The 22,183-nt window shown below is 41.6% G+C and overlaps 1 protein-coding gene across 1 annotated transcript in view; it reads right to left on the bottom strand.

Moving 5' to 3' along the window:
* The window catches only part of DNHD1 (dynein heavy chain domain 1), a 79,842-nt gene that overhangs the window by 34,273 nt on the left and 23,386 nt on the right, over nt 1-22,183 (bottom strand). Inside the window, 7 exon segments of the mRNA XM_038568901.1 lie at nt 4,942-5,268; nt 5,271-5,430; nt 5,874-6,031; nt 12,547-12,790; nt 12,862-13,226; nt 21,760-21,811; nt 21,942-22,079. Coding sequence (XP_038424829.1) covers nt 4,942-5,268; nt 5,271-5,430; nt 5,874-6,031; nt 12,547-12,790; nt 12,862-13,226; nt 21,760-21,811; nt 21,942-22,079 — 1,444 coding nt within the window.

Genomic DNA, 22,183 nt, shown 5'->3' with positions numbered 1-22,183 from the left:
ACTGACTTACTTCACTCAGCATAATACCCTCCAGTTCCATCCACGTTGAAGCAAATGGTGGGTATTTGTCATTTCTAATAGCTGAGTAATATTCCATTGTCAACACCTCTCACCTGCTCTATTCTTTTTTTCTATGCCACCTGTCACTTTCTAAAATACTCCATAATTTGGTTGTATTTTACATTTACTATTTGTTGTCTTTCTCTTCCAGCTACAATGTGAGGGCAGGTGATTTGTTATCTGCCCATTGATATACTGCAAGCCCAGTGCACAGTATAGGCACTCAACAAATATGTTAGACAGATGAATAAGTCCAGTGAGAGGCATATGAAAATGATTTGTCCCATAGAGGGCCATAAAGGATAAATGGTGACACTTTCCTATTTTGTGTATTTCTTGTCATTATTCCCTCCCTTCATCTCATAAGCTGCTGCATTAATTCTTGACCAATAATTTATATTCAGTTGTGAGACAGGTGTCAAAGGTAATTTGCAGTTAATAATTATAGTACTGAGGAGGCACCTAGGTGGCTCAGTTGGTTGGGTGTCCAACTCTTGGTTTTGGCTCAGGTCATGATTTCATCAGTAGTGAGATGGAGCTCTGTGTCAGCTCCGCACTCAGTGGGGAGTCTGCTTGGGGAATTTCTCCCTCTGCTCCCACCCCACCCCCACACAGGTACATGCTCTCCCTCTCAAATAAATCTTTTAAAATAATCATAATTATGATAGTACTGAGGTTTGTAACTTAAGAGACATCAGACAAGATTCAAGGATATTGCAGTAAAATTGTCATTCTCATTCATTTGAATTCTAATATACTTTCTTGAGAGAAAAAATGATAAAATAACACCCAAATGCTGGGAATTATGCATCTTACATGTGTAAGCATCATCCATTGTGGAGATCAGAATACTGAGAGGCTTAGAATCACTATCAGGCTATCAGAGCTCTCATCTGACCAAAAAAAAAAAAAGAAAGATAGTAATTTTAAACTCTTCCAATCTTCCTTTGTCTAAACTCAAATAATCTTTGATAGCAGTTGTCTCAACATCAAATACTGGACAAGTGAAGAACTTCCTTTGTAAGAAAGAACAGGCACTATTATCTCCAGACACATGAGAAAGACAGTCTTGAGGATTAATAGCAAATATCCTCTGACAGACATTTGCTGTGGTATCTACACAGTAAATTCCACTGCATTTTAAAACTTTTTATTTGGAAGTGATTTCAATTTTTTTTTTTTTTGAGAGAGAGACCATGGGAGTGGAGGGGACGAGGGGAGTGGCAGAGGGAGAGAATCTTAAGTAAATTCCACACTGAATGCAGAACCTGACAAAGAGATCAGTCTCACAACCCTGAGATCATGATTCGAGCCAAAAATCAAGAGTCCAACACTTAACTGACTGAGCCACCCAGACACTACGTGATTTCAAATTTTTTTAAGTTGCAAGCAAAAACAGTAAAAAGAATATCTACATACCATTTCTTCAGATTCACCTTTTGCTAACATTTTGCCCATTCTCTTTATCATTTGTGTTTACATGCTCTGTGTGTGTATGGGCATATGTGTACACAAACACATAATTCTTTTCTGAACTATTTAAAGGTAAATTACATATTTCATGGCCCTGTTTATCCCCAAACACTCAGATGTGTATTTACTAAGAACAGGGATATATATTACATTGATATACTTTAATACAGTCCTTTCCAATGTTATCAGTTGACCTAATAATGTCCTATATAGCATTTTTTCCCCTCAAGTATAGTGTCCGTCCAAGATCAAGTACCACATTCACTTGTCATGTCTCTTTAACGTCTTTCATCTAGAACAATCTTCACATCCTTTATATTTTCTAATAGATATTTTTTAAGTATATCGACCCCCTTCTCCTTTTTTTGTTAGCAGAAAGTTCATAATGTTGAACTTTCCTGATTTTCTTCACAACTGAAGTTATACATTCTCAGCTAGACTACTGAATAAGTATTGTGTCTTCTGGGTACCATGTCTTGGAGGAACATGATTTCCATCTCTCCCTCATTGGTGATGTTAACCTTTGATCACCTGGTCAAAATGTTGCCCAATTTCTCCACTAAATAATTGCTAGTTTTTTTTCTCCTCCCTTCCAACTAATAAGTAGTCTCTGTAGGAAATCTCTAAGAATGTGCAAATGTTCTACTCCTCATCAAATCTGCCCTCAGATTTGACATCCACTGATGATCCTTACCTGATTCAATATTTACCAGAATGTTTACAAAATGATGATTTTTCCCTCCAGATTTTCTCCTTCCCCATTTACCAGCTGACTCCTGCCATTCTACTCTAAGTGCAAGTCCTCATTTCTCCCTCATTGATTTATGTATTTATTTATTATTAGCATGGATAATACATTCATATATTCCTATTTTTCCAATAGTTTACTTTGTACTTTGGTGCTCAAACTGTCCCAGATTTGGCCAGTTGACATCCTTCTGTGTCCTTGTGACATGCTCCCATCACTTATTAAAGGAATTTATTACTCTCTTACTTTCTGGATTAAAAAAATATCCTAGGCTTATCTTATATCTATCCTGTGGTAGCCCTGGAATCATCCACTCTCTGAGGAGCCCTAGTAAGCAATTATCTTAGCAACTAAGATCTACTCAGGTTTATTTTTTTTTCTACTCAGGTTTATATACACATATACACACATTCATGTACATATACACATGCATATAAGCATGCATACACAAACAATATGTGTGCATGGGACGCCTAGGTGACTCAGTGGTTTAGTGTCTGCCTTCCGGCTCAGGACACGATCCTGGAGTCCTGGGATTCAGTCCCACATCAGGCTCCCATAGGAAGCCTGCTTCTCTCTCTGCCTCTGTCTCTGTGTCTTTCACGAATAAATAAATAAAATCTTAAATACATACATGTGCACATTTTTAAATGCAATGGAAATTACAGAGTAGAAGTTTATAAGACCAGCTCATGATTTTTCTCCAGAATTCAGAATAAAGGAATGAATAATGATGAAGATTAAAGAAATGGAGAAGAGATCCAGAAAATCCAACATATAAGTATGAATTCTGGAAGGAAACCACAGAAAATATAATAAGAACCATTATCAAATAACTGATAAACAGATTACCTAGCCAGGAAAAAAATTAGATTGGTATCATATTTACCCATAGTGCCAACTATCAGAAGGCAATGATGCAGTTTGGAGAAAAAATTTTGTGACTCCAGAATGCAATATTTAGCCAAGCTGTGATATAAGGACCTTATAAAGTCATTCTAGGCATAAAGAGCTTAAAATTTTTAACACCTAAAACTTCCTTCTTAGAAAAAATACTCAAAAGAAATATTACAGCCACTTAAGAATGAAAATAATGAAAAGATGTGATATTTCTAAAAATAGTAATGTGACAACATGGATGGACTTAGAGGGTATTATGCCAAGTGAAATAAGTTAGATAAAGACAAATACCATATTTCACTTATATATGGACTCTAAAAAACCAAAACCAATGAATAATCAAACAAAAAGCAGAAATAGACCCATAAATATAGAGAACAAACTGAGAGTTGCCAGAAGGGAGGGGGTAAGGGGCTGGGCAAAATGGGTGACAGAGAGTGGAAGATTCAGCTCTAGTTATGGAATGAAGAAGTCACGGGGATGAAAGGGACAGCATAGGGGTATAAACAATGGTACTGTAATAGAATTGTATGGTGACAGATGGTAGCTACACTTGTGGTCATCACAGCATAATGTACAGAATCACTTCTCAAATCATTATATTGTACCCCTGAAACTACTGTAACATTGGTTGTCAACTATACTTCAATTAAAACAAAAATGGTAGTGGGTAAACAAAACCAGTAAACCTTAGATGTCAAAATAGTTGTTAGCTTTGTTATCAAACTAAGCAAAGGTCAAAGGTTTGAGTAAAATAAAACATACATAATGGAAAATAATGAGTAGTATTAATAACCTAGCTCTAAGATCCTGGATTCTTTTAACAAAAACTGAGAGTTTGGTGAAGAGCCAGGGATGGAAGAAGGAACTAACAGCAGTCCTGTGGGGTTTCCTGGGCCTGGCATCACAAGGCCTGAGCCCCCACTCTGCTTTTTCACCAACATCCCCAGTCCCTAGAGGAAAGTTCAAGGTCTGGGGTCTATGTCAATTAGAGTATGGGACCAGGGGATACTCTCCATACTTGGCCAAAGAAGATGCCCTTTGCTTGAGGATGGTTCAGGGTGTCCTCTACTTTACATTTGGCCTAATGGCCCTGGGGCTGGGGATGCCCACAGGCAGAGTTGATAATAGTTGGTAGTTGGCCAAGAGGCAACTCAGAAGCAATGTGACCTTCCAGGGGATAAAAGTAACTGATCAAAGTGACTGCACCTAAGAAAAGAAACTCAAGCCCACGAAGTTCTTTATGTGCAGAAGGGAACTAGTCTAGGGAATCATTGTGCAGAGGGCTAAGACCAATAGTTCTGTCCTGGTCTCTTCCTATGGGCGAGAATCTCAGCAGCTGCCCCTCTACACCACATTGGCTGGAAACAGTGGCTATGGCTTATTAAGACCCTTTTTTCTAGACCCTGCCAGCTAATACAGAACTGGGCTGAATAGGCTAAGAACTACAGTGAGGGCACATTTACATTTCTCTTGCTCAGGCTTCTAGCCCTCTAACCCCATCACATTCTAATGGAATGTTCACTTATTTGCCTCCCCTACCAGACTGTAAGCACCCTGATCCCCTGCCCTATGTACAACCCTCGACAAAGCCAATGTATGAAGACTTTGTCCTGCAACTTTCATTTATAAGTGAGACTAAATAAAATGAAGCTATGTGATTCCCAAGACTTTCCTAGGGACTCTCAGGACACAGGACCCTTATCTCAGTTGGAGGGTCTATCACAGAGTGGTGGGGGCAGGGCAGGGATCCTCAGTACCAGTGAAGGTGGCATAGGCATGGTGCAGCTCACTGAGGTGGCTGGCTGTGTTCTGGAACTGACGCTCCAGGGAGATGAGCTGGCGCTCAGTGCTCCTCTGCTCTTGGGTTGGGTCCATGAAGGGGCCAGATAGGGCCTTGTCAATCAGGCCTTCCAGCTCCACCAATGCTGCTGCTATCAGCTGCTGCAGCTTGGGCACGATAGCATATCGCTTGCTGAGCAGGAACTCTGAGGCCTGGCTTTTCTCGAATTGAAATGCCTCCCACACATCCAGGAGCTGTGGGGCAAGCAGAGTGCAGTCAAGAAGCGAGCATCGGGGAGGAGGGTGGGAGGCATGGGTGACTTCAGGAATTGCCTTCTCACCGAGATGTCCAGGGCCTCATTCTCATCACTAAAGAGGCTAAAGTGGTTGCGGATGACTTCGTGGAGTGACTGTATGTATTCCATGCGCTCCTCCAGCATGTTGTACTGCTCGTTGGCTTCATTTAACTGCAGGGGCTACAGCATGAGACCAGGACCCCCACAACCCTGCACACCAGTTTGGGCTTATCCCTGAGGGCACTCCTGCCTTCTAGAGGCTCCAGACCCTAGCAGCCTCCTTTTACCCAACTGGGATCAGGGGCACAATGGGATCAGATCCCATCTGACCCAGGTCTCTGTCAAGACAGCACAGCTCTTCCCAACCAAATCATTACTCTGTTGACAGGGCAATAGATCTCTTGCTGACCATCACAGAGAGCAGAACCACGTCTCTCATTATGCCAGGGCTTCTGCCTGACTTGAGGAAACTGACGGCCATGAGAACAGGGTGAGGGTTAGTAAGAGCAGATCACATACATGAGTATCGGGGCCCACTGGGAGCTCACCAGAGACCTGAAGAAAGTCTGCTGAGCAGGTGAGCAAGATGGAAAAGGAAGATACGAGGAGCCTACCTTTTGGGAGCACCGTGCAATGGCATCAATGTCTGAATTGATGCCCTGGAAGACCTCCGTGAAATCCCTGAGCTCTGTTATTAGTTGCTGACTGCGGGTCCGGCACTCATTCTGCACATGTGTAAGAATGTCCCTCCTGATGCTATCCAGCTTGGATTCTGAAGAAAAGAGAGAGTTAGGTCTTTGGGGTTTATTGAAAGGGAAGGGGTGCTGGGGAAGTGCTGTGGGTCCAGAGTGGGGAAGGGGGAAAGGGAAGTCAGACCATGAACTCATTCCCTCACTCAGTGAGCACTTACTGGACCCCTGCCTAGTGTCCGGTCAGGGCTGCTATTCACTGGTGCTGTCCACAGCTCTCCACACCTACTAAAGGCTGTGCTGGGCACCAGGAGATCAGGGTGAGTGGGTGAGACAGGAAGTGTTCCCACCCTCAGAAGTTGACAGTGTGGTGGCAGAGACAGACAAATGAACAATCACAAACCGTGTGATAAAGGCTCTGTGAGGGCTCAGGAGCCCTCAGCCTGACATAGTGAAAGGAGAGGAGGCCTGAGGAGGCTGGGAAAGGCCTCCTCTGGGAGGAAACAATGGAGTTGAGTGTGTGAAGTAGGTAATGCTCCAAAGAGCAAAGGCACATCAAGCAGATGAAATAGCACACCTTGCAAAGGCATGGGAATGACATGTTCATGAATGGCAGAATGCCCTATTGGGATCAAAGTTTTCTGTTTCAGGAGTCTTAGTGGCTCTACTCTGAGAGAAGAGATACCAAAGACAATGTGTAATCTGCCTTTTTTGTTTTTAAGGGTTAACAGAAAGAAGCTGTCAGGTGCATATGGGGCTAGAAGGTTATCTTGGAGGCTGCCTTTGGTGATACGAACATCTCCACTATTTCTAAGGGCCGGAATAACACCAAATCACTGACACCACTAAGATATTATTGATTATAAGAAGTACCACACCTGGGCAGCCCCAGTGGCGCAGTGGTTTAGCGCCACCTGCAGCCCAGGGTGTGATCCTGGAGACCTGGGATCGAGTCCCATGTCAGGCTCCCTGCATGGAGCCTACTTCTCTCTCTGCCTGTGTCTCTGCCTCTCTCTCTCTCTCTCGCTCTGTATTTCTCATGAGTAAATAAAATAAAAATAAAATCTTAAAAAAAAGATTAAAAAAAAGAAGCACCACACCAAAAGAAAAAAGCAATGCCATCTAAACTCTAGCATGCCATCAATTATAACACACCTTTTAAGTTCAGAGATGTTAAAATATGCAAAGAACAGCAAAATACAATATAGAAATATGATATGCAGGGGTGCCTGCTTGACCCAATCAGTTAAGTGTCCAATTCTTGATCTCAGCTCAGGTCTCAGGTCTTGATCTCAGGATCATGAGTACAAGCCCTGCGTCCAGCATAGAGCTTACTTACAAAAAAAGAAAAAAAAAGTAGTATGATATGGAGTATAGCATGAAATACAGTATAGTATGTTTGCTTACTGCATTCCATATAGAATGTCAACTACTAAAAAAAAAAAAAAAAAGAATGTCAACTCCTTTGCCTGTATTAACCCTTTTAATACAGAGTTCCAGAACTGTTCTCACAAAAACCCTTCGAGGTAGATAATATTTTTGGCCATGTTTTTTATAGATAAGCAAACTGAGCCTCAGGGAGGTTCAACAATATTATCAATATCAAATAGTGGCAACAAAAGTCCAGGACCAGTTGGCTTCACAGGCAAATTCTACCAAGCATTTAAAGAAGAGTCAATACCGATTCTTCTTGGGGATCCCTGGATGGCTCAGTGGTTTAGTGCCTGCCTTCAGCCTGGGGTGTGATCCTGGAGGCCCGGGATCGAGTCCCACATCAGGTTCCCTGCTTCTCTCTTTGCCTATGTCTCTGCCTCTCTCTCTCTCTCTGTGCCTCTCATGAATAAATAAATAAAGTCTTTAAAAAAATACCTATTCTTCTCAAACTATTCCAAGAAATAGAAAAGGAAGGAAAACTTTTAAATTCATTCTACATGTTTCTTCAACAAATAGTATTGGGAAAACTAGACAGCCACATGCAAAAGAATGAAACTGGGCTACTTTTTTATACCATACCCACAAATAGATTCAAAATGGATTAAAGACCTAAATGTGAGAACTGAAACCATAAAAATCCTAGAAGAGAACTCAGGCAGTATAACCTCTTTGACATTGGCCATAGCAACTTCTTTCTAAAAATGTCTCCTGAGGCAAGAGAAACAAAAACAAAAATGAACTATTGGGACTTCATCAAAATAAAAAGCTTCTGCACAGTAAAGGATACAATAAGCAAAACTAAAAGGCAACCTACAGAATGGAAGAAGATATCTGCATGTGATATATCTGATAAAGGATTAGTATCGGAAATATATAAAGAGCTTATAAAACTCAACACTCCAAAAATGAATAATCCAATTAAGAAATGGGCAGATGGGGCCTGTGTCTCTGCCTCTCTCTCTCTCTCTTTCTCTCTGTGTGTGTGTGTCTCTCATGAATAAATAAATAAAACTCTTAAAAAGAAAAAAAAGTTCAGATGGGGATCCCTGGGTGGCTCAGCGGTTTGGCACCTGCCTTTGGCCCAGGGCGTGACCCCGGGATCCCGGGATCGAGTCCCGCATCGGGCTTCCTGCATGGAGCCTGCTTCGCCCTCTGCCGGTGTCTCTGCCTCTTTCTCTCTCTGTCTCTCATGAATAAATAAATAAAATCTTTTAAAAAAAGGAAATGGGCAGATGACAGGAATACTTTTCCAAATAAGACATATAGATAGCACATGAAAAGATGCTCAATATCACTCATCATCAGCGAAACTGTAATAACATATCACCTCACACATGTCAGAATGGTTAAAATTAATAACATTAAAAACAACAAGTCTTGGGACACCTGGATGGCTCAAGTGGTTGAGCATCTGCCTTTAGCTTAGATTGTGATCCTGGGGTCCTGAGATTGAGTCCCACATCGGGCTCTCTGAGGGGAGCCTGCTTCTCCCTCTGCCTATGTCTCTGACTCTCTCTCTCTGTGTTTCTCATGAATAAATAAATAAAATATTTAAAAAAAAAAAAAGAAACAAGTCTTGGCAAGGATGTGGAAAAAGAGGAACCTCTTGCATCGTTGGTGGGAATACAGACTGTACAGCCTCTGGAAAACAATATGGAATTTCTCAAAAAGTTAAAAATAGAACTACCCTATGATCCAGCAATTGCACTACTAGGTATTTACCCACAGAATACAAAAAATACTAATTCAAAGGGATACATGCATCCAAATGTTTATAGCAGAATTATCTACAATAGCCAAATTATGGAAGCAACCCAAGTATCCACTGACTGATGAATGGACAAAGAAGCTGTAGTATATATACACAATGGAATATTATTCAGCCATAAAAAGAATTAAATCTTGTCATTTGCAAAACTGATGGAGCTAGAGAGTATTATGCTAAGCAAAATAAGTCAGACAGAGACAGACAAATACTATATGCTTTCACTCATATGTAGAATTTAAGAAACAAAACAACTGAGCAAAGGGGAAAAAAGACAGAGAGAGGCAAACCAAGAAACAGGCTCTTAACTATAGAGAGCAAACTGATGGTTACCAGAGGGAGGTGGGTGGGGGGTGGGGGATGGGTGAAACAGGTGATGGGGATGAAAGAGCACAGTTGTAGTGATGAACACCGGGTGATGTATGTAAGTGATGAATCACTATATTGTATACCTGAAACTAATAGTACACTGTATGTTAACTAACTGGGATTTAAATAATAGCTTAAAAAAGTGGGGCTCCTGGGTGGCTCAGTAGGTTAAGCATCTGCCTTTGGCTCAGGTCATGATCTCAAAGTCCTGGGATCAAGCCCCACACTGGGCTCCCCAATTGCTGGAGTGTCTGCTTCTCCTTCTCCCTCTGTCTCCTCTCCTCTGCTCATGCTCTGTCTCTGTCTCTCTCAAATAAATAAATAAAATCTTTTAAAAAAAATCACACTGTGGCAGAGCAAAGATCCAAACTCAGACAGCCTGGTTCCACAGATTATGGAAATACACTGGGCATGACCCTCTGGAGCCTTGAAGGAAATAACCAATGGGACTCAATACCAAGAGCTGAGACTGAGAAAACCGAGAGAGAGGGAGCCCCTAGAGGGGCACCTGAGGTTGAGTAGAACACAAGGAAGAGAACTTACCCTTTCCAAACTAGCCCTGTGGCCTATCACGGTAGCTAGGCTATTGCTATCACCAGCAGTGTCAGGACAGGTGACGGCAGAGAGGAGCTCAACAGCGACATCGTATGGTATAAGTCAGCACTAGATCGAAAATACCAGGGCTGCTGGGGGGCAGAAATTGGAGATGGATGGAAAAGCAGATTTGAGTGGTATTTAGGAAGCAGAAGGAAGGAAGGAATTTGGTGACAGGTGGGATGTGGTGGAGTAAGGAAGAGGGAAGACTAAAGGATGAACACTAACTCACAAAAGTGAATAATTATGTCATTCACAGTTAAGGAAGTCCAGGCAGAAGAGGAACAGCGTTGGAGGATAAGCAGACAAGATTAGATCACAAGAAGGATGAGGTTGGCAGAGGGGAATAAGGTTAAGTGAAAAAATGAAGCACCTACTTACTGCATGCCTGTTTCAATGCTAGAAACATTGCAAATAACACCTCATTTACTCTTCCTTGTCATAATCCTGTGAGTGACGACATTATTATCTCCATGTTACAAACAAATGAACGGAAGCTCAGTGATCTGAGGTCACATAAACCAGTGAAAAGCAGACCCAGGATTCTGAACCCCATCTTGCTCTCTCTCCATCTGTTCTTCTTGAAGAGGCCAGTTGATCTTGGACTTAAGGACCAAGAATCTAACAAACTAGAAAGAACAGAGACTTCCTAAATAACACTGGAGCAAAGCCTGCCCAAAACAGGGTCAGAAGCCAAGTAGGCCAGTCATAGGCCCTCTCTATTCCTGCCATGCCAGCCCGAACCCCCTGTACATTTAGGTGGGGTGGAGGGAAGTATGGGGAATTTCTTCGGCCCAAACGATGTATAATTAGGCATGTGCTTTCATCTGCTGAAGAGCAAAGACAAGGAGGGTAAGGCAGGCAAGCATTTTCAAGCAAGCTCTTTCGGGGCCACCCAAGGCCACCCACCTTCATAAGGAAAGTAAGCATGGGCCATGGGTTTGATAGCATCTACTCTTTGCAGGAAGCCAACACTATTGGTCATTGCGAGCTAGGTGAGAAAACAAATCAATATTTTCTAGAAGAACAAATCAATGGCCTCCCAATCTACCCTACTGTGAGACTTTCTAAGTCCAGCTTCTAGGCAGAGACACTTTACTAGTAAGCAATGAGACACTTTACTAGTAGCCTGAGACAGCCTTCCTTTGGGAAGGAAGGAAAAAAACAAAGGAATGAAACTAGGTCTTAAACCAGATTTCTCAGAAACACAGGGAGACCAACAACTGGGCCCTAGCCTAGCATGGGTACATAGAGACAAGAGGGAAACTGAGATGGGTTGAAGAGGAAACAGATGGCACAGTGGGCTTGAGCTCCACTTTCCATGTGGAAGTTTGGGAAGATACCACTTTTCAGAGTGTCTGTGTGTTAATGCATTGTGGCAAAAAGAGGACCAAATACAATGCTGCTCCCAAGTCCTCCACAATTCCCAAATGGGAGGGGATACAGAAGACAAGGAGAGTTAATAACCAGTGGGCCTGATGAGTTCCTATGTAGAGGAGTGATGGGTTCCTATGTAGGTTCCTGAAGCAGAAGCTATGGGGCCGGCCAGCCTAAGATGAAGACTAGGTGAAGGGTTCACTAAAATCACAAGGATCTGCAAAGCCATCAGGAGCCAATGCAGGGCAAAGTCACCAAAGCAGACACTCTGGGCTCCTACTAGCCAAGAGAACACACATAGTTACACCAGCTTAGGCCACAGCCGCACCAGAAGCAGCAATGTTAAAAGGAGGCCAGAGACCAGGCAGGATGTACTACATCTCAGCGACGGTTGACAGAAGCCAGCAAAGAAAAGCCTACAGTCCAGCAGCTCTCTCCAATGCCAGATGCCACCTTGCAGGGGAAGAGGAGCAGAGCGCACTTGAGAATAAAAACAACCTAGATCTGTAGAATGAATTTTTTTTTTTAGAATGAATTTTGAATTGACCAAATACCCAAAATAGCCTGAATTCACTTTCAATTGGAATACATTCTTCCGTCATCTGCAGAAGTTGGGACTACAGAGTAGGACAATAACAGTTAAAGAGAATAACTTTTTATACGTGCAGATTATAGTGTCAATTCTGACTGCTCCATGTGGAGAGGGGCACTCTTGATTCCCAAGAATATCTGCAAAGAAACTGAGCACACTAGCCTAAGGAGTAGGTTAAGATTTTTCTTAGTCATATTTGGTTTGAACTACTTCCATGACAAAAAAATAGAAGGTGTCAGGTGACAGAAATGTAACTCCTAAAAAGTATGGGGAATGAGCAGAGCCTATCTTCTGTAATAATCATACCTTTAATTGCAAAGGGAAGGGCCTGAGACCTGGCTTTTTGGAGGTTCTATAGGTCCAATGAGGGGCCTTCACCAAAAGTCCTTGGAGAACATTCCAAGCCCAAGGAGGGCCATGTGGATAAGATAAGGAAGGTGGAAGGAAAGAAGATAAAAAGCACTCACCCATCTCTAACTGTACATGATGGCAGCTCAGCAGCATCAATCTGCCTTTTGTGACTAACTTGTTAGGTATATTGGAGACACGGGTCTGCCAAACGTTCAGGCAGCTCACCAGCATTACGTAGTTCTTGATAGGACAACCTCTCATGGACTCCAGCTTCTGAGGCCCCCAGGCTTTCAGGAACTCGTGAATGCCTGTCATCCAGTGATGTTCCCTGCAGAATTCCTTCACCTCCCGCAGCATGCCCTAGGCACAGACAAGGTGCTTAGGGCAGAGGTGGGTGCCTATCACTGCCCTCCTTAAACCTCTGTTCTCACCTCCAGCAAGGTCTGTTGCATAGTCAGTGCCTGCTGGATTCGGGGACTGTTGTCCAGGTCCTCTTGCAGCTGCTTAAAGTTGAAGGGCAAGAACTGGCCCCCCAGCTGGTACCCACGGACCTCCAAGGCTTGAGTAACTGTGTGAGACTTCCAGGGCCACACCAATCCTATATTTGGGCCACAGAAGATGTGCACAGCCTCGCTGGGCTGGCCCTGAAGTTTGGGCATCACGAATTCTGTGTTCCCTTCTTCTTCTTCTCCTTCTCCTTCTCCTTCTCCTTCTCCTTCTCCTTCTCCTTCTCCTTCTCCTTCTCCTTCTCCTTCTTCTTCTTCTTCCTCTTCCTCTTCCTCTTCCTCTTCTTTTTCTAGTGGGGCACATGCCATAATCGTCCATGAGTACCCTGCAGGGCCTCCACACAACCTCTCTCTCTATGTGAGTGTATACATTACACACACACATATAAACACATACACACACACATGCACACACACTCCTTGCTCCTGAGTTTACACATACATCCATATCACAAACACAGACCCACTGAGGGAATTTATTATTTAGGGTTCAAGTTCAGAAAACAGAATTTACTTTAGTTAGTATAAGCAGTAAGGGAATTATTATAGAATATTAAATGGTTTGCAAATAGTTGGAAGAACTGAAAAACAAAAATACTCTAGGCTGAGCATCTATGGCTCTGTGCTGCCTGGCAATTGGGATGTCACTGCCACACTACCAGCTACAAAAGCATACTACCTCTGCTATGATCTCCTCCAGCAGAATGGTTGGCATATATGCTGTCTCTTTCCCATTCTTACCTTAGTTCTGAATTGAAGTCTCATTCAGATCTAAATCACAAACAACACTTAGCTGCAAGGAGGTCTGGGAAATGTAGTTCATAGAACTCTAGCCTCTGCAGAACAGAGGAGATAACAAAGATGGTGCGCATGGCAGTCCTCAGTATCTGCCTCAAGGAATATCTTTGAGGCTGGCTTCCCCCTTTAACTCCTTAGAAACTGGTTAATTGCCAATTTCACTATTTGTGTTAAAACTTTGTGCAAAATGGGGGAAAAGCATCGAAATGTTCAGAAATTAGATGCACAGTACCAACACCTAAAAATAAAGTGCTCCCCCACCAAGGCTCAGTCCTCAGATCTCATCTCTTCTCCATCTGTATTTACTTTCTAGTAGAACTCATCCAGTTTCGTGTTTTTAAATACCATCTATTTGCTCTCAAATTTATATTTGGTTTGCATCTCTCCCTGAATTCCAATCTCATTTAAACAACTGCCTATTCCATATCTCTACTTGGATGTCTAACATGCACCTCAAAAAGAGCTCTGATTTCTCCCTTACCCCAAACTGCTCCTCCTACAGTCTTCCAACTTCAGCAAATGCAAACTGAATCTTTCCAGTTGTTCCAGTCAAAAACTTGAGTTATCTTTGACTCTTACCCCCCACACACAACACAAAATCCATCGAGTCTATATTCAAAACATATCCAGAATCCAACCACCTCTCATCACCTCCACCATCACCTACCCCTTGCTCTACTCCAAGCTATCAGCAGATCTCGCTGCATTGCTGCAATATGCTTCTGACTTGTCTCCCTGCTTTGGGCTCTTGCCTCCAAAGCTTTATAGTCTCTGCCCCACATAACATCAAGAATGATCCTTTAAAAATAATGCCAGAGGGGCACCCAGGAGGCGCAGCGGTTGAGCGTCTGCCTTCAGCCCAGGGCCTGATCCTGGAGACCCTGGATCGAGTCCCGTGTCAGGCTCCCTGCATGGAGCCTGCTTCTCCCTCTGCCTATGTCTCTGCCTCTCTCTCTCTCTCTTCGTTTGACAGAGGTCTCATGAATAAATAAATAAAATCTTTAAAAAAAAGATAAAAAATAAAATAAAATAAAATAAAATAAAATAAAATAAAATAAATAATGCCAGAAGAGATTCTGGAAACACAAGAGACTCCTAACACTGGGAAACGAACAAGGGGTGGTGGAAAGGGAGGTGTGGGGTGGTTGGGGTGACTGGGTGCGGGCACTGAGGGGGGCACATGATGGGATGAGCACTGGGTGTTAGGCTATATGTTAGCAAATTGAACTCCAATAAAAGAAATAAAAAAAAAGAGAGAGAGATTCTGGAGAAATGGTGGAAGTGACAGTGTCGTTTTGAAATCTTTCCCAAGTTCCTATGTAAAACGACATAAAAGTGACAATTAGACAGTAAAATCCCAGACCCAACAACATTTTAGTGAAAATGGAAGCAGGAGATCTTTACAAATCCCAAAACACAAGTAAGTGGGGACAAAGCACCTACACACTCAAGACTTACATGGCATCGCTGTTTGTAGGGAAGGAAGCAGAGGGGAGCAATGAGACAACTGACAGAACTAAGACTAGGAAAACAGTTTGTATTGGAATACTCCATGGGCATTTCCTGGAAGGCAGAAGGCCAGTCTGAGAACAGAAGGTAAGAGTGGAGGGAATGTGTCCACTCCAAGAGCTGGTGATGTAAAGTCTATAGGAGCTGAAGCAGTCTATGCCCGAAACTCCTGAAACCAACTGGCCAGGGCTCCCTTCTGGGACAGAGCTTGACGCTAAGAAAAAACTGCTGGGGGTGAAATTACAACTGAGCAGAATGGAAGCAAGAGAGAAAAAGAAGAGTTCAGACAAAAGTGGGAGAGCAAAACAGGAACCAGGAAATCTGAAAGCTGGCCACTGGGTGCCTGGGTGGCTCAGTTGGTAAAGTGTCTGCCTTTGGCTTGGGTCATGATCTCAGGGTCCTGGGATCAAGTCCCTGCATCGGGCTTCCTGCTTAGAGGGGAGTCTGCATCTCCTTCTCCCTCTGCTGTTCTCTCTCTCTTTCTCCCTCAAATAAGTAAATAAATAAATAAATAAATAAATAAATAAATAAATAAATAAAATCTTTAAAAAGAAAGAAAGCTGGCCACTAGTTTTTGAACACTACCGAAAAACAATTAAAAAGGAGGGGCAGCCCAGGTGGTTCAGTGGTTTAGCACCGCCTTCAGCCCAGGGCGTGATCCTGGACTCCTGGGATGGGATCAAGTCCCACGTCAGGCTCCCTGCATGGAGCCTGCTTCTCCCTCTGCCTGTGTCTCTGCCTCTCTCTCTCTCTCTGTCTCTCATGAATAAACAAATCTTAAAAAAAAAAAAAAACAATTGAAAAGGAATCTGAGAGGTTAGAAAGTCATTTTGAACCTCACCTCCTTCTAAAAGTATAGAAAAGTTTTAAAAAGTTCAAACTTTTTATTTTAGAAAAGTTTAGAAAAGCTCACGTGTTTTCCAAAGGTGAGAAACAGAAAAGTACCAACATCAAACCCATAGGAAATCTTTGTAAGGAAAAAGAATAAGGACAGAATAACACCGTTAGGGACAATGAGATCATGTCAAGAAACAAGATCAAAACAAGCCCACTGCAAAACAAGGTAAAAGACACTAGAAAAATTATGGAAGTCATGAAAGTAGAACACATTAGAAAATTAGAAAAATTCAGAAATCTTTTGATAGAATTCAGGGAGGAATTAGAAATAAAAGAAAAAAATCATTTCAGAATGAAACGTAACTAAAAAGGAATTTAAGAGCAAATAAATTTAACAGTTAATGCCTTAATAGAAATAAAAGGCAAAAAAGTAAAACTATTAAATAAAAAGGAAAAAGGGATTTTTTTTAAACTTTCAAGATAAAGGGATGAATATTTGGTATAGATGGTAAGGATGTATACATATAATAGGAATCCCTGAAGAAAAATCCAAGACAAGAGATCAATACTAAAAAACTTCAATTAAAGAAAACTTTCCTGCAATAAAAGACATAAAACTACATTTTGAGGAGTGCCTGGGTAGCACAGTCAGTTAAGCAGCTGACTCTTGATTTCAGCTCAGGTCATGATCTCGGAGTCCTGGGATGGAGCCCTGCATTTGGCTCTGAGCTCAGCGGGGAGCCTGCTTGAGATTCTCTCCCTCTGTCCCTCCCCCTACTCATGTGCAAGCTCTCTCTCTCAAACAATCTTTAAAAGACAAAAACTACATTTTGAGACAGCATACTTGAGAATACTGCTCACAGTGTTCAATAACAAGACATAGTCTACTCAAATTACTGAATTTAAGAAAAAAAGAAAAAAAAATGTTTCAGTCATCCAGGAAAAAAGGGAAATAAAATTTTGCTTCCACAAGCCCTTCCTAAAGAATCTAAATAGAGAATGAGCTTCAGACAAAATTGCTGAGAGACTGATCAACATAAAGACTGCTGGTTAGCTTAAATATATTGTTATTTGTAGAACTATAATTAAATAAGGTTTTTTTAATATAAATTTTTAGAAGGGAAAGAATATAGTGTGAAATGATGCTGTAAAGAATGCTGGTAATTCTCTTGCTTGCCAGGTTTTGAGAATGGAAGAAGGCACCAGGGAAGGCGTATTGCTGACTACTCAATAGCTATTCCCTTCTCCCTTCTTCTCAGTGGTAGAGCCCATCTTCTGTGAGAAACTAGAAATGTTTGCCATTTGATTTCCAAGCCCTTCTTGCTTCTGGAGGTAGCCACATGACCTAGATTTCTACAATGAGATGTAAAAGTGAGTCTGCTGGGAGAGTTTCTGGAAGATTTCCTTTCCTGATAAAATGTAAGAGTCAGGCAAGGAGAGCGCTCCCTCCAATGTTCCTCCCCTTTTCCTTGATCTTGCTTAAGAATTGGATGCTTGGAGCCAGAGCCTGTCTTACAAGTATGAGGCAATAAGCCTTGGGATGAAAAAAAACTTTCTATTCAGCGCCCCCTACCATATACATACCTCTAAGAGAATCTGCCCTTACCTACAGCTAAACCCAGAAAGGATTTGGGGAAGTATGTAAGGAGCCTGGTACTTGATGACATTTTTGAGCCACTGAATAAACCCTGGGAGCGTCTATCTGGAAACTTCTTGTTATGGGAGATAATTGTTTTGTTGTTGTTGTTGTTGTTAGGCTACTCTTAGGTCTTCTTACTTCCAGCTGAAAGCATTCTCAGTGACTCAGAATTCAAATACACAAGCAAGGTCAAAAGACTACGAAAGAGTAATAAGGCCTTGATGACAGACACTTCCTGAGCCTTAAATCAGCTAACCCTAAATCCATCTGCATCCATGTGTTCCTTAGTTATGAGAGTCAGTCAGTTCCCACTTTTGCTTGCTAGTTCTGAGTTAGAAATGTTATCCAAAGCCAACTTGCACACTTAGGCTTATATGTTTATAGCCAATACAAGCATAACTGAAGATTAGAGCCTCCTCCACCACACATGACCTTCTAAGAGGATCTGCTTTTACCTATGGCTAAAACCAATTAATCTGTACCATCCCCCATTCCCCTTGCCAGAGCTTATGGATATGTGGTTCTCTCTAGAGGACAGGCTGAATCAATCATACTCCTCATCTCAAAAATTTGAAATAAGTCAGTCACATATATAGGAAAACTTAACTAAAAGATCACATAGAGTCAAGGATGGAGTTGGTACCATAGAGAGTCATTTGGAAGCAAGTTATAAGGGAGCAGAAAGATCAAAGGAAACAGAGATAGCTAGTTTTAGGGAATTCCCTAATTCACTAGTTTAGTGAATTAGGGAAACTGGGAAGCAACAGAGAGAGAAGTAGAGATAAAAGGATAGGCAGCAATTTGAGACGCAGGCTCCTGACTTTCTAGTTTCCATTTCAGTGAAGCGTGGTGCTGCTACATCTTTGCTGCCTTTGAATTTGGTAACTTTCTGGTTTGTGAGCTCCTAAACACAAGATGAGGTTGAAGAACTGTGATTCAAGGTGCCAAGACCTACAGGAACACTCAAGCAATATGGTGCAGTACAGTCGATTTATGTGTGATTCTGAGCAATGGAAAGAAAACCTGGTATATGTATTTTTTAACCTGGTATATTTTTAATGCAACTTGGTGACTGTAATATCCCAACAAAGCAAAACAGAAATCGCTAATTAACTTCATAGCCAACGTAAGAGTAAAGTAAAGCTTGCTTATGATAAGAAGTTTGGTATCAACTAAATCAAAGAAACATAAAAGTCAACTGGAGCTGCATTTTTTAAAAGATTTATTTATCTATTTATTCATGAGAAACAGAGAGAGAGAGAGAGAGAGAGAGGCAGAGACACAGGCAGAGGGAGAAGCAGGCTCCATGCAGGGAGCCCGATGCAGGACTTGATCCCGGGTCTCCAGGATAACATCCTGGGCTGAAGGCAGGCGCTAAACCACTGAGCCACCCAGGCGTCCCTGGAGCTGCATTTTTAAGTACTGACCTAACTGTGAAAAACCAAATAATATAGACCTTTACTGTAGGTTTCCTTGAATGGGTTGCTCAGACATTTTACCTAGAGTAGCAAAGTTTCTTGTCAGACATATTTATACAACTTTTCATCTCTTGAGAATTTCTTATTCACAGGATGGCAAGAAAAAGTCTTTCTTCTCCTTCATCTATGAATCCGCTCACTGTTATACTGGTTACCTCTATTCTTCCTCTTGTTGGTCATACTGCTCATACCTCACACTGCCAAAACACCCTCCCTGCCACATGCAGCCCCCTGGCAAAAAAAAAAAAATAGTAATGACAGTTTCCTTCTCTGCATTATATCTCTCAGATAACTTCAACACCATCTCAACCAAAATATACACAAAAGAGTTTATGGGGCAATCCTTTGTTCCTTCTCAATGTAACACAAATATCAAAAAGATACACTGATCTTGGTAAAGTTAATGTAAGACCTTTAAATTCCTGAACTTGACGCCTGCCAGATGAGAAAAATCATTATCTGATTGTGATTTCCCAGTTTTAAACTGCAGAAAATCCCTGATAAGATTGTAAGGCCATCAGGTAACAATATTGATCATCTCTTTTTGGGTACAAAATGTTCTAGTACTAAGACCGTTCTCTGGAAAATGTTGGAGAATGCAGCCTAAGACTGCAGAATATGCTGCAACTGTTTTGTTAGTAATAGATTGGGTCTTCTTCTAGGGACCAAAATCTAGTCAGTGTGTAAGTTTCTACTGTAAGGGGCTGATTTCTCATATTTTTGTGTATATATAAAGGCACTGAAATTGTTTTGTAATTTGGTTAAAATGCCATACAAATTTTGCCTCATATAGGATTTCTCAGATAGATGTACATTTCGTAAAAATTATTAGTTGTGTTTTAACTGCTAGATATTTGCTTTTATTAAATACTATACCGTTTTCATTAAAAAGAAAAAACTTGGGGATCCCTGGGTGGCGCAGCGGTTTAGCGCCTGCCTTTGGCCCAGGGCGCGATCCGGGAGACCCTGGATCGAATCCCACATCGGGCTCCCGATGCATGGAGCCTGCTTCTCCCTCTGCCTGTGTCTCTGCCTCTCTCTCTCTCTCTCTGTGACTATCATAAATAAATAAAAATTAAAAAATAAATAAATAAATAAAAAACTTATGAAAAACGTTAAATCAGAACTTTGGTTCTGGTTCTTCCATGAACCATTACTCTGATTTTCTGTGCTAATCTTTTTTTTCCCTTCAAATTTTGATATTGAAAAAACTCAAATATGTAGAAAAGTTTAAAAGTATTACAAACTCCTTTATCCATCCACTTTGATTCAATAATTATTGACATTTTGCCACATTACTTTGTTTTTCCTTCTCTCTATCCCCTAAAACATTTGAAAATAAGATTACAAGCATCAGGACATTTTACCTCAAATACATCAGTCATGGTGCTCTTTTAAAAGTAGAAGGGACAACCCAAGACACTGCAGGTAAACATTTTTTACTTTCATTAGAATTTAGAATAAAAGTTTTAAGGTTTTTGTTTATTTTGCCGATCAAAAGAAAATACTACAGCATACCAAGATATAAATTACTATAAAATTAGAGAATAATGTGAAATATCTCATTCGTCTCGTCTTTAATACTAGTAACAATAAGAAGTTACTATCTGTTGCATGTATCACTATGTGCTGAGCACTATGCTTGACAATTTACCTCTTTTAATCCTGCAAGTTAAGTGACTTTGTTATTCCCATTTTACAGGTTAGCAAACTAATGTGTTTGGTTCCAGAGCCCTTTCTCTTTCCATTGTACCATGTAAAACAAATATCAGTAGTCTGTATTAATTAACATAGATCCATGTGAGAAAATAATGTGCCCCAACTGGTGTATTCTGTAAAAGACATGGGCTCCTTTCAATGAACCTTTTTCTCCCTTGTCATCTATTTCCTAAAATTGACTTCATGTCTTTTAATCATCTTAATGAAAACGCTAGTTGAATCAAGGGGCAGGGGGAGTACCTACATGTCAGATGTGACTGAATACATGTAATGATTTTGTTTATAACTGAGTTAGTATTCCAAATAAAGGAAATGTGAAGATGTATTTCCTTCCTGATGGTTAACAAGTTTGAGGACTGATAACCAGTAATAACTGGTAACCATAATGGCTCAATAATATTAATGGATTATCCTATATGAAATGAAAAAGAGTTGTATGAAATAAAGCAAATATCAAATGAGCAGAGTTCTTCAACCAAGTACAAAATTAACTTAGAAATCAAATTTAACAGGAACAAAATGCCATTACATTAGAGAAAAGCCTCACAGAGCCTGGATGAACCAGAGGAAGGACAATGCACTCACTCACATTCTTTCATACACCTCTCATTCCACTCAGTTGCATGCATACACATACACACAGACACATGCATGAGTGAGCAAAGACACATACCCACACTTCTAACCCCTGCCCCCAATACCTGTGTGTACTACCCAGGTTACAGCTGTTCCATCTATACCCAAGGCTTGACTTGATGGCCCATGCCATTGGCACTCTGCACATGCCCTTCCCCCTCCTTCCACTCTTCCTACCCCCCTGCCTAAGTCTCCTTACTTAAATACCTTCAGAATACAAGGAGTCCCAGGGGGTCTTCAGGTCTGTAGACTGCATTACCTTCAGGGCAAGGTATGTAGAGGAGGCAGAAATGGAAACCAGTGAGGGTTCAGACCAGATTGAGAATGTCTAATTACACAGATAGGAACTGGGAATTCCTACATCTAGCCCCCTGCCCAATCCAGAATACCTTCAGGACAGAGGCCTTGACAGATTGCAGGCCCCCAGTTAGAATCTGGATCATATTTTCAATACATGGCTCATGGGACAGCTGGCCACAATTGTCAAAGACCAGCTGGGCTGAGAGAAAAGGTTTCTGCCTTGGGGCCTGTAAAGAATGGTCAGGAGAGGTCGTGGGGCTACATGTCAGTATCTGCTGCCGGCCACCTGGCCTTGACTGCCTGCCCACCTCCACACATGCCACCCACCACC

This window comes from Canis lupus, chromosome 21, assembly GCF_011100685.1.
Source record: "Canis lupus familiaris isolate Mischka breed German Shepherd chromosome 21, alternate assembly UU_Cfam_GSD_1.0, whole genome shotgun sequence".
Taxonomy (NCBI): domain Eukaryota; kingdom Metazoa; phylum Chordata; class Mammalia; order Carnivora; family Canidae; genus Canis; species Canis lupus.
Note: the sequence above shows the minus strand (reverse complement) of the source record. Positions and strands in the feature narration are given on the sequence as shown.